Raw genomic sequence first — 13734 nt, forward strand, 5'->3', positions numbered from 1 at the left:
TTAATTAAAAAATGATACTTTATTTTAAATGCAGCTACTGTCATGAGTCATCAAAATAGACTTTGCAATAGTTACTTTGTTTTAAATACGAGGTGACGAATGACAGCAAAGAATTTAAACTACATGAATTGTCCTAAAATTGTAAATTAAAAGAACTAAATTTAAATATTACGAATGACAATTTTCAGAAGATAAAAGGGAATAAAAGTATTTTCCAGAAAAAGTAAAATAATTTGGCCAGTAAACCCATACTAGAAATGTAAATTATTGAGATACTGCACATGAAATACTTGAGGAGGACTCCTTTCTGTCATTGTCATTTAAAAGATCCACAAAGCTGAACTCTCACCATTTAAATTACATTGCGCTAATGATTTCTCTTACTTAAAACCAGTCCAATAATCCAGGATCATCCAAGGAACCCATGATAAACTGCACTTCTATGTGCTGTCCTGCAGTGGGGCTGCTGCTGTCACTGCTGTGACCAGGGACCAGTGCCCAGCTGGACCTTCCCACACACGCAGCCCTCCAGGGCAGGGCATTTCCAGCGGGTCCTTGCGATGGGTGTGCCGGGTGTAGCAGCCAAGGGCTCCTCGCAAAACCCTCCAGAAGGACTTCAATCACAGCTGAAGGGGAACCAGGTCTCAGCTTAACTCTCCTCAGCCACATCCTCGCTGTCTCAGCTCTCAAAATGCCACTGCTGAGGAAGGGACCCATCACAGATGGCCACGGTCACGTACCCTTTGTGGCTCAGTGGATCCACCACCTTCAGGCACTGCCCCACAGAGACCTGGTACAGGCGGTTGTTTTTCTAGAGGAAAGACAAAGACAGATGGGATTTATTTACCAAAACTTCTGTTCTCCATTGTCACCCTGAAGCTGAAAGCGATGCTCAAGGGGAGGGGATGCTCCTTCCTGACAGATGAGCCTTTCAGCAGCCTCCCTGACACACCAGACCCACAGCAGCAGCAGAGTACAGCACATCCCATAACCACATCCAGGCTTTGCAACAAAGACTCTCATGTCCTTACGGAGACCCAGTTGGGATTTTGTTTATAGCACAGTCTCTTAATGAGATGGAGGAATGATCAAACCCATTCCCCAGCACTCAGCAAAGAGGGAGGGCACAAAGCCACAGTGGGGCACAGACAGGTCATAGAAACCTGGAATGGTTTGGGTTGGAAGTGACTTTAAGTATCATCTAGCTCCAATCTCCCTGCTACTTTCCACCAGCCAAGGTTGCTCAAAGCCCCATCCAACCTTGCCACGAACATTCCCAGGGATGGGGCATCCACAGCTTCTCTGGGCAACCTGTTCCAGTGCCTCACCACCCTCACAGCAAAGAATTTCTTCCTAATAGCTAATCTAAACCTGCCCTCTGTCAGTTTAAACCCATTCCCCCTTGTGCTATCACTCTATGCTCTTGTAAAAAGCCCCTCTCCAGCTCTCTTGTAGCCCCTTTAGGCCCTCTGCCCAGCCCCAGCAGCTCCCACGGGCAACCTCCTGCTGTCCAGCATGGAGGGAGCAGATGCATGAGAACAACCACACCGGGTTCTGTCACTGCCTATGGCCATAAGCAGACATCCAGGGAAGCAGGAGAACATGGAAAGAACACACAGCACTCCTCCAAAATACTCCTCCACTCTGAGTCTTGTTCTGTAACCAACAGTACACAGCTGGCCTTTCCTTGTACCAATGACATGATTTCCCCTTTTTCCAAAAGGCTTCATTTACCTGAAGACTCCCAGCCTGCTCACATATTGCTCATGGGAAAGGTGGCCCACATCTTTGATTTGCCTTTCTTACTTCTGAGCCTTCCACAGCCCAAATTTAGCCTTTCTGAGACGAGGTGACCAGCACGTGCAGTACAAGCAAACTACAATGTTGTGATGACATTTTCCTGTTTCAGTTCCTACTCCCTTCCTAACCAATACTGACATTTGATTCACTCTCTTCGGCCATGGATCATTAATGAGCAGCAATGTGACACTGTTACAGATCCACCCTCAGTGGCAATGGCCAGCTCAAAGCCCACGTCTGACACAAGCCCAGATTCTGCATCACCACCACAGGCATCACCAACAGCCACAGGCACTGAATAGCAGTGGCCATTCTCTCAGCCTTGTAAAACCTCTGTCTGCTGACACAAGCTGCAGAACCCTCAGTAATCTCTTATCAGCACAACTGCTCAGTTTACTACTCCCACTGGCAGCTCTGGCTGTGGCACTGCTGGTGCAAGTGTCAGACACACACAGTCCTGGGCTTACACAATAATCTGCCTCTGTATCTCCAAACCATCCTGGGCTGCAACAGCCAAATGTGACTCCACTTTGGGAACTTGTGCTGGCAGGGCCCTCCCTCCTCTTTGTTCAACCAGGTCTGTGCTACAGACTCACTGCTACGCTGAGGGCATGTGAGGGGCAGCCTCTGAGTAAATACCCAGGAGATAAATTCCATGTGTGAGCAGCACTGGCTCAGATTTGTGAAATCTGCCACTCCAGACTCCAACAATTAAATCAACAGATGAATTACAGGGCAGAAGCAACTGCTCTGCCCTTTGCTTCTTTAGGCACTAAGCAGGAATCACCACATGGACTGCTCTCTCCCAGTCCTGCAAACACAACACAACAAAGCTGTGGGGTGGATTTTATTCTCTCTGGCACATCCCAGATAAGCCACAGTGCTGGGTGGCTGTGATGGGCAGAAGAAAGGCTCAGTGGAGCTGCAGAAACCTTCCTATGTGGCAAAGGTTTTGCATGTCCCAGACTTCAACAAAAGTCTTATTCAGGCTGAAACACAGCCATCAAAGCCCATGCAAAGATTCTTCACTTGGAAAAGGTTTTTCACCCAGAGGGTGGGTGGGCACTGGAACAGGCTCCCCAGGGCAGTGGTCACAGCACCAAGCCTGAGAGAGTTCAGGAAGCGTTTGGACAACGCTCTCGGGCACGTGGTGTGACTCTTGGGGATGGTCCTGTGCAGGCCAAGGAGCTGGACTCCATGATCCTTGTGGGATCCTTCCAACTTGGCATATTCTGTGATTCTGCGCTTGAACTGTGGGCTGGGCCTAGTGCAGTACAAATGCATTGGTACACCTGAGACTTAGTCATAATTAAACTCAACCCTGGTGTCCTGTTAGTGCTACTGTTACTTACTGAGACATTAATTAGAGGCAACATGCCACGTGCCAGCCCCCCCACTCACCCCGAACGTCCACTGCTGCGAGCCGCCGGAGCCGTGGCACTTCATGAGGCGGGGGGGGTCAGACGAGCGAGTTTCCGAAACATCCAAGCAAAGCAGGTTATTTAAAATCAGCTCATGATCCTCATTGTAAATCCAGACCTGAAAGAGAAGACAGAAGGACATTCATTACAATGTTTCAGGACAGGCGCCTTCACTCTTTCCTTCAGCAACAAAGGAGATGCTTCAGCATCTGGATGTCAGAGATGTGCCTTGCAACACTCGCTGCCTCTTTGCTCCCTTTTCCCAGCAACTGAGACAGAGCTGCAGGGCTCTGTTGTCTTCCCAACATCACACAGCACTGCCCCATGCAGAGGCACTGAAAGGACCAGTTGTGATTCTGCCCTGTAAGTAGCATTTTTAAAATTAAGCAGCGCTCATATGTCCCTCCTGCCCAGGCAGCTGGACAAGATAAGGCAGCAGGCAAGCAGTGCATCTCTGAGCAGGCAGCCAGCTGCCCTCTGAGAAAAACCTTTAAGCCAGGCAGTAAATCTCCTTATCCAAAGATGATCCTTCTTTGCTCCCAAGACAAATGACTTTTGGTACCTGTGCCGTGCTTAGAGGGAGATCACTCCTCCCCATTTTACATCCACTTCGTTGTGGTTGAACCACCATGAAAATGTCTTGATCTGGACCTCAAGAGCCTACACAACATCCCAGCAGCTCTCAGAGTGGGGGGAGTTGAATGCAGCCCCTCTCTGGGGCCCACCTGTATGACGCAGGAATGCACTGGTTCACGTTTGCAGCTTCGACTGCATTTGGGTTCTTGAATTTATGTGGCATTAGAAGAGTTTGTGTGATCACACTGAAAATCCCTGCCAGCTCTAACCAGCAGCACAGACACACTCGAGACCTCAGTTTGTCCTCTCCCACACGCTGCTTGAGCACAAGTGATATTTTTATTGTTGGCACAGCAAGATGCCAGGTACCTTCAATTGCTGCAGTTCATGCCCACACCCTGCTGGCTCTCAGTGGGCTGCCTCAACCTTGCTTTGAGCAAGGCACATCTGGCACAGCTGAACATTCAGGGAAGCTGGAACACCAGCCTGATCTAACTGCAGCAGCTTCTGGTCCTCTCCCCTCCGTTCCTTCAGGCCTGCAAAGACTTGGGGCAAGATCAGTTCAGTGGAGGACCTGGAGCTCTCATAACTCTGTGAACAAGAGGAGCTAAGCCCCTCATACCTGTGCACAAAGTACCTACTTGCAACTAAGTTCTTCTGGTGTGCTCTTGTTCCAGCCCTGTTCTCATTTCTCACAGCTCAGTGCTGGAGCCACCATGCCCCCTGTGTGATTTATCTTTTTTTCCACTAAGTTTGCTTGACACTCAGTGTATGGAATATGAAATTCCAGGCAGAAAAATCAGGCAAATAAACTCTGATTTGTCTACTTTTTTTTTTTTTTTTTTGGCTGATGAAACTAAAACCAATCTTCTGGAGGGCACTGGGATTTGGGACACAGTCTCAGTTGGACAGCATGACTGAAAAGCACACAGCTCATTATCACAGTTGCACTGTAACACAGCAAAGGCCTCCTTGGAGGAAGTGCAGATATTACATTAAAATCTGCCCTAACCTCAGGTACTCCATGCCTTCCAATGTACTTTTTTTCTGTTTAAACCCTGGCATAGGAAAGAAGGCACATCAAGATTAAAGAGGAGGAGAGAATGGAGAAATTTCAAGACTTGCCAGAAGAGTACCACTATTAGAAGAAGAAGAATGATGAAGCCAAATCCAAATAAGAGTAGAACTGGTAAGAAAGGAGAAAGAAGACTGCAGTGACACAAGGAGCAGACCTTTAATCAAAAGCTGAGTAATGGCAAAGACCACAAATAGTGGTTAAATCCCATGTGATGTTCTCCCCAAGACAGCCAAAATTAATTTCAAACTAATTATGTGTTCAGTGTAGAAAACAAAGGGACATGGAAAAATAGGCCCAAATTTGGTTCCAAATTCAGATTAGAGTATCAGTATGAACTTGCAGATTATTAACAGATTCAAGCACAAGGAAATCAAAGCCACCCCATGGGCTTTCTTTGTTATACAAATGCAAGCCTTTGCAAACTCTAAAAATTATTAACTACTTTGTTGCTGAAGACTGGAAGGATGATGTTTAGCTCTTGTTGTTAAAGGATGTCAGGATCAACAGGCCCATATAGGAAATAAATTCCCAGCAGACAGTACAGTATCAAAAGTCTAAAAGCAGAAAGGTACCTGTCTAGGTTTTATGTCTCAGTTCTGAGACTGTTTTATCCTCCTATGTATTTTCTACAAAAAATGCCATTTTAAAAATTTAATTTATTTTAAAAAACATTAATAGATGAGGTGCAGGATATTTTTGTCCTGCATGCATGAACTTCCTAACCAGCAGAGTTAGGAGAGCTAGGATAGCATCTCCACCAGACTTCAGTTTCTCAAACTGGAATTGTGCCCAGCTCCCCCCCCACAGGAAAGCAGCACCTTTAATTGCTGTCCCCAAGAGACACATGGCAACAATCTGCTCCAAAGGTCTAAGGAAAATCACTGGCCATTTTCACTGGTGTCAAAGAAAATCAACAGGATGCAATTAGAATATAATGAATCAGTTCTGTTTTCAAATAAAACCCAAATGGCAGATGTACATAAAAACCTCTCTCCATAATGAAATTGGTCACGCTTGTAGTTAAATAAATGACTGAATTTGATGAATGCTGTAGGACTGGCCTTTTTCTAGCAGCCTTTTTTCCCTGCCTCTCAACACAGGCAACAGGATAAGAGAAAAGGTGCATGGACTCCTTCAGTCTTGGAGTGTAGTGGCCCATTCAGCTGCTGACTGACCCTTCTGAGGTCCTGCATGTCCCCAGAGCACCTTCAAGAGAGGCATTTCAGATGTGGCAGTGCTCAGGTGCCTGCCCAAGCCTCCCATGAGAGTCAGTGCCTGCACCTGTGGCTGCAGGAGCACCGAGGTCTTACTTGGGCAGCAGCTGGTTCAAGCTTCCCACAGTGGAAATGGGACCTGCAGACCTGGGATAAGAATTCTCACTGCCAGGGCAAAGCTGGCCCATGTGTCCTTCTGGCCACCTACAGAGAGGTGCACAGCACGTGGTAGAGCAGGTCTTGTGGACAAAATAAATGGGAGGAGGTCCAAAGTACAAGCTCTGTAAGTCTGAACTACTTTTATACAGGTGCAGCTCAGGAAGAAGTGGATGTTTAATTCAGTCCCCTCAAGAGGTAGTTCAAACTATTTACAGATTTAAGACAAAGGTTTCCTAGGGCTTCTAGTACCTTCAGGACTTTACTTCATCCCATAAAACTCAAAAAAATCACACAGCCTTCTCCAGGATTGGTTGCTAAGATGATTTCATTAGCCTCATTTATATAGCAACAGGTAGGTGGAAACAGCTTTTTCTCACATACAGCTTAATGAACAGTTTCAGTGGTGACCACAGCTTAATTCCTTGGAAGGACAGGATTATGACAATGCTGAAGGGGAACTATATTGTTCTCATTTTACTAACATTTGGATTTCCTAACTGGTGTCAGGTTGCCACTCTTGGTAAAGGAGACATCCTCTTCACCCCTTCCATAAATCCCTACATCTCAGTGATCTTCTTCTGGGTTTACTTTTTTGCCATGATAAAGAGATACAGGGCTGTGTTACTGAACTGGTTTGGAGTTCACTTTTTGCTGTTTTTTTTGTTTGGTTGGTTTAGTTTTGGGGTTTTTTTGGGGGGTGCATTTATTTGCTTGGGGGTTTTTTTTGGTGAAAGATTAAATCATTCCTACAGTGAGATTAATTAATGTAAATAGATAAGAGCTGGCTGAAGTACTTCAGAAGAAATGCAAATGAGGAAGGGGTTCAGATGGTGCCTCAGCACCTAGAACAGCCCATACTATCACTGCCTTTTGAAAAACGGAGTTACCTGTAGAAGACTTTGAGTCCACTGTCAATACAAGCAACTGGTATTAAAACAAAACCTAACACTCGACCTAGAATACAAAACAATAAATCAAAGAATCCATAGTAGGCAGAAAAGGGAAGCTCACTGTTTCTAGGGAATAAACACCTAATTATATGAAATAAGCCAGGAAGCATCTGCCTACCCTTTGGCTTTCAGAGTGCACTGGAGTGCAGCAAAAGGCAAGGCTGGCCAACTGGCAAAGCTTTGTGGATACACATTTTTCTTTGGTCTGCAAACTGCATTAGCACTAGAGGAATGCATTGAAAATTTTCAGTAAATAGAAGACAGTAACTACTACAGAAACAGCCCTTTGTTTGAAAGAAAATCCCTGCCGTGAGCCACGCCGGCAGGAGAAGCATTCCAGGACTTTCATCAGTTGCAATCTGTTGCTTAGCTTGGCACTGCTGTATTATTCTGTCAGACAGTTTGTAAAAGACAAAAATTCAGCTTAAGAGCACAGAAAAGCTGCTTCAGCTCTGAAGAAGAGACATAACCAACAATTTGTATCATCACAGCCTCTTGCATATACTCCAGCTCCTGCTGCTGTGGATAGCAGTGACCTCACAGCACCGAACAGCTCGTGACAATCATCAGAAACAGGCAAGTTTGGTGGTCTGTAATCATTACCTTAAGCTATTGCTACCCTGAAAACCAAATATACTCCTGAAGGTCATTTCAAAGTTGATATATGTGTTCTGTTCCACAGTTCAGTGTGCTGCTGGTGCTTCATGACAATTGTCTAGATGGTTCTAGAGCAAAACCAGCTGAAAATGCCAGTGAGTTGAGTGAAACAACAGCTAAAAGCTTCCAATAGTCAGAAAGTTTCTTGCTATTTTTATAAGCAGAAGCTGTTAAATAAGTGTTATCTTTCTCTACATTGTTCTCATGTATCTATAGCAAGATTGTTCAAGAGGATATGACAGAAAGCTGGCTGAATGCACTCTGGGGATTTATTAGGAGAACAAAATAAGTCTAATGGCAGAAAAACATAGTGTTGGTTGACATACTTGGTTGGAGAACAAAATCGTGGAACAAGATAGCACAGCCAGTTTTTTTATGAGAACTAATGGCTAAATTTACCACTAGTAAAATAGATTAATGAGAAAAGAAGCCAAATATCAACAATCAGAGGACGAATTTCTCTTTGTCAGAAGGTTGTCTTCGGGAGGAAAAAAAAAAATCAGAAAAAGGTTTTGATAAAGAAAAACAACAGACTTCTTCCTCCAGCCATGTGGCACTTCACTATGAAAAATACTGCAGGAAGGAGAAGGGAAACATAACTCTGTGGACATCATCCACAGGCAGTCATTTTTGCTTTCTTGCCCACAACCTGAATGGCTCAGAAAGCAGCATCACAGCTTTGGCACTGTAAATGTACAATCAGTGATGCCCATCAGCTGCTATTACATGTACACAGTCCTTATATTTAAAAGACTTGCTGACTGTCTTACAGCTAATGGAATAGATCCCATAGCAAAACCTTCATTCCCATTCCAGCTTTAATTAATTCACCCTTAACATAGGGACCCACAATTTGTATTCTGAAGTACAGGGATGTATTCCTTGCTCCTACCTGACAACTGGAACTTAAGGCCACGTGCCTGGAGCCACCCACACTTATTCTGACACTGGCAAACACCCCTCACACTGGTGAGGCTATAGGTAGCACAGTAGTACAGAGAGTCCCATTAGGTGACAAAGCACACAGCACTTTGTTGGGACTATCACAAATCACTCTGCTTCTACTGCTCCTGTTTCCATATCCTGGAAACTCCTACCCATTTCATAAAGTATGAAGTTAGTCCAGCACAACCCACCTTTAGTTAAGCTATGCTGCATTACTTCCTGCTCCATTTATTTTGTGTCTTTAATTAGTTTTCTCCTTAGATGCGAGCTAGTTTTTAGACTTGGGTCCCACGGGCTCCTAAATCATAATGTTCTCAGTGTAGTTCTTAGCTAGTTAGAAGTCTTTATGATATTAGCTGAAGATCTCTCTACCCTGGAGACTGTTTATCCAAGTCTTGAATTTCTGTTGCCTGAAAGAAGTGAAATAGCAAAGGCTTCATGTAGTAATACAAAAATTCTCATTAGGTTTTCATATCCATCCCTAACTAATCCCCAGATCAGAAATTCACCTGCAGCCACAGAATTTTCTACGTTCCTTCTATTTAAGGACAACAACACATCATTAATTCACCCCAAGCTACAGCCACTCCAGGAGCAGAGGGCTAGTTCTACAGTACACAAAGACAAGCAGGGCAGGAAAAGGCTGCTTTAAATCTCAGTATGAGGAACTGACTGAAAGAGCTGCTACAAATTCTGAAGTGCAAATCAGTGGATTATGAACTCATCAGGAGCCACTAAAGGACAGTCGTCAGCCACATAAGAGATTCACGCCACAAAGACAGGAGATATCCAACACTTGGCATTAGTAGGAGCAGCAAGCTCCCCAGTGTCCTTGGCCAGCCTTGTGGTTTGAACCATCCTCTGAAATCAGCCTGTCTGCTGATAAGATGTTATTCCAGGGCATTTTGCCAGCAGGAAAACAGTAGAAGTTTCTAAGATGTGAATCACTATTCCATATAATGAGGAACACCATACCTGGTTTTGATCGTTGTAGTCACATTCCCGAACCACCACCAGGCCTCCTTTCTGACTTGGGTGGCTCTGGGCAACCAGGCATTTGTTGGTTTGGAGGTGATATAACTGTGAAAGGAAAACAGTTTGATGGACAGAGTGAGCAACAAACATCATATACCAAAAGGTGATGCTCTGGAAGCTCTAGAACTCAGTGTTCCCAAAAAAACCCAACCAAACCTTCCAACTGGGGGGGAAAAGAAATATTTTTAAAAAAAAAAAACATTCTGTTTTTCAGATAATTTGGAGACAAAAAGATGCATTAAACAGTTCCAATTTGCTTTCTTATTACATCAAGATTTCCCTCTCTGGTACAAGTGCAGTACACACAGCCTGGCTCAGCACATGCTGGCTGTACTCTGTCAAGTTTCTTTCCCCTCTTCAGTCTCCATGGAATACTCAGGTCCCAGATACTCTGCTCAGGAAAATCAACTGTACTTTATAAACTACATTTTACTACAGTTTAGTTTAAACATAATTCTCCTCCTACAGCCTTTCTTCACAAAGCAGGAGAAAGAAGAAGGAATTGCTGTGATACAAACAACTTCAGAGACTTACACTGTTTACAAATTGATTTTCAAGAGCTTTTACGCAACTGAAAAGCCACAGTTATCAGCTAAGGTATTTTAATGATGAATCAGGGAAGAAGAGAACATTTTACAAACACCCAAATGCTTATTTTTGCTCAAATGCCCTACCTAGTCAGATTTGGGCAATGACGCCCACCTTAAAAGACACCAGGACATTTTCCACAGAGATTAAAGATTAGGTCATCCCTATTAATACAATCAAAAATCATGAAGATCTTAATGTATCCCCACAGAGGTATTCAGGGAGACAAAACAACTCTAATTCTGGCTTTAAGTTACAGACATGCCCTGAACTAATGGGTGGCCAGCAGAACACCCCTTTTCAGCCTGATTGTTTTTCTTCCCCTGATGTGGTGGGGGATCAGGCTCTTCAGGCCCCAGATCTGCCAGCCACATTAAAAATAACTATTTCCAATCTGAAGCTGAATGTAGAGGAAAAAAAGAATTTACTGTCCTGAACTCAAGGCCAGGCTGATTAACTGGCCTGCTGTGCCTTATTATGAAGACATCCATAGCTGTCCTGGCATTTCTATTGACTCCACGGATTTTTAGAAACCAAAAGGCACTTCCAGTAATAAAAAGAACAAACTGCTCAGTCACGTGACAGCACAAACTAGCACAAATACCAAACAGTATTCTTCACTAAACATCATTTCTGGAAACAGCTGTCCCAAGGCACATCAACAGTCGCCTCAAGTGCACCATGTTTCTCCTGTTCCCTACACACATCTGAAACAAATTACACAGAAAAACCTTCTAAGTAACATTTCCTTACACCCCAGAGACTTCTAGGACAGATCTCATCATGCCTCACTCAGCAGAAGGCTTTCAAACCATACAGCTACATGAGTTTTATAAGCTTTTTGTCCTTGTTTTTATTGGCCGTGGTGACCAGCATTTGATAGCACCGGTAAGAACTGTCACCATTTGTGATCATTACAGTCCTTCCCAGCTTGTCAAACCAGCACTTATCTCTGGCCCAATTAGTTTTTGAGAATAAACTAAGATTTGGAGCAATTCCTCCCAAATCCTAAAGAGTCTGGCTCGCAGTGGTGACACTGGCTGATCGTTCTGTTCCTTGCAGGCATCTGGAAATAGTTTACACAGCCATCAGAGCCAAAGCTGACTCTCTCATACAATGCTGGGTATAATTCTTGAACCCCAGAGAACCAAGCCAAAGAGCTACATTTTTCTGTGTCTTGTCCCCACTTCTTAAAAGGTGCACCAAACTTTTCTCAAAATTAAACCATGGTAAATAACTGCTAGGAAGATTTACCCTTAAGTGTTGCTGAAGTATTCAGATCCCTCAAGTAGTCTCCCCCACATCAGCAATTCCTCAGTTAACTTTCTGTCTGAATGAAAGCAGAAAGCTATTAAATTTAAAAAAGAAGAAAAAAGGGAGAAAAAAAGGTCTGACTAGGGGAGTAACAGCACTCAACAACCAGGGGAACCAGCCCACTGTATCAGTTTTACTTAGGGAAACTACATGTTTGCCCTACTAAATAACTTGACAGCTTGGCTGGGATATTACAACAAAAATACTGCACAAATAGTGGATTCCCAACAGCTGTTTCCAAGCAAAAAATATAACAATGTCAATAGGTTCTGCAAGAACTCAGGTCCTCCAGACTGAAACTACTTGCAGAACCAGTAACTGTCAGCAGCTACTGCAGCCTGTGTCCCCTGTGGAGACATCACTATTTAATGCTTCTAACCCCTGAGCTAACAGGGAACCTGATATCCATAACCTACATGCACATGAAACAGCTTATTCCAAGGTCTTCTTTCACAGAGAAGACATCAAGAAAGTTGTCTTGGATTTGAAGCTACCCATTATTTTTGGGAGGCACAGAAAGCACACAGCAGGTGACTTTGACACTGGAGAGAACAGCTTCAACTGTTTGCTGGCTTTGCCTGCATAGAAACCCATAAGCAAAGGTGTCAGGGCTAAGGCATGAATTGATTTTCTTCATGAATACACAAAAATTCTCTCTTCATTTCTACTTTGAAGAAAAAAAAAAAAAGAGAGAAAAACCTCATTTTTCATTCATTATCTAGCAGTCAAAAACAGAAAAGCCATCATCAGCCTCAGATGCAAATGTTCACCTTTGCAGAAAATTACCCAGTAGAAGCAATGAATTTGGAAACTAATTACATTGTACTCTTATCACAAACCAACAGAGCATGAGTATTTGAGCCCAAATTTCTCTCTATCCAAATCCATCTTCAGAACCAACAGCCATGAAAGCATATTCTAAAGACAGCAAAACTTCATAACTCAGAGCTTCTGGGTAAGAAACTTCATTGAACAGTATCTAGTCTGAGGATGACCTGAAATACAGATCAGAGTGAAATCCTGACAAAAAACCTGTTATTTTCAAGACAGCTTGTTGCAAAGCTAGAACTCTATGGAAAAAGACTATTTTTGCTGTATTTGAGCAAATCTTTAAGAATCTTGAAATAATTAACACACATTAAGTCAGTTATTTAAGACAGTTTCTCTTACCCTTCCACGCTGGATTATTTTTGGTCGTTTCTGTGCTCTATTAATAAAAACTGGCTGTGGAGCTTTGGCATTGGGCCCAGATATTTGCATCTCAGGATAGATATTATCTAGATACCACTTAAATGACTTGCAGTTCAATCTTTTTCTCAGTTCTACACGGTCGGTAATATTTCCATAGTTCCTCATCCTTAGCTCAGGTCTCAAAGCAAAATACTGCTCCTGTATTTAAGAGAAAAAGGTGGGGCAAAAGGGAGAATTTCAGATTAGTGATCACCACTGGCAATAAAGGCATCCTGGAGTTATTAAGTCAGAAAAAGATGCATACACCATCATCAGCCTCATGTGACAGAGGTTTCTTGAAATTATTTTGATTGTTCAATGGATTGTTTTCATTGCTGTGGTATCTGACCATATTTTGTCTTCCACAATTTCAAGCCCTCCAACTTTACAAGTGATCAGGGCAAACCTACTCCATATCAGAACAGACCTATAAATGGGATTACCCTGTGAAATTTAGTGGGACCACGTCCTTATTCACGTGAAGAATCAGAACTATCACCTGGGCTTTCTCTGAAATCCAGTTTTTCCTCATTCATCTGCATCATCTCCAGAAAGGCTCCCACAAAGTTATTTTTTCCACATTCTATTTTACAACTATACTCAGAATCTTACAGGTTAGGCAAAGACAGATTAAGAGTCCAGCTCAACCTTATGTGCTGTTTGACTCCAATGCAGAAACAATGGGCACAAACAGGAATGCATGAATGTACAACATGGCACGGATATTATTGCCAAAACTAGAAGAAAAATCTCCTTGTAGAGTCTTT

At 43.4% G+C, this 13734-nt stretch overlaps 1 protein-coding gene across 3 annotated transcripts in view; it reads right to left on the minus strand.

Annotated features, from left to right (window-relative positions):
* The window catches only part of GALNT11 (polypeptide N-acetylgalactosaminyltransferase 11), a 46146-nt gene continuing 32412 nt past the window's right edge, over positions 1-13734 (minus strand). For all 3 annotated transcript variants that reach the window (XM_064638561.1, XM_064638581.1, XM_064638571.1), the window contains exons 9-12: positions 12908-13126; positions 9776-9880; positions 3202-3339; positions 1-811 (exon numbers count right to left, since the gene is read on the minus strand). In XM_064638561.1, coding sequence (XP_064494631.1) covers positions 680-811; positions 3202-3339; positions 9776-9880; positions 12908-13126 — 594 coding nt within the window. In that variant the 3' untranslated portion in view covers positions 1-679. The remainder of the gene's footprint in view (positions 812-3201; positions 3340-9775; positions 9881-12907; positions 13127-13734) is intronic.

This window comes from Pseudopipra pipra, chromosome 1 (assembly GCF_036250125.1).
Source record: "Pseudopipra pipra isolate bDixPip1 chromosome 1, bDixPip1.hap1, whole genome shotgun sequence".
Classification (NCBI taxonomy): Eukaryota; Metazoa; Chordata; class Aves; order Passeriformes; family Pipridae; genus Pseudopipra; species Pseudopipra pipra.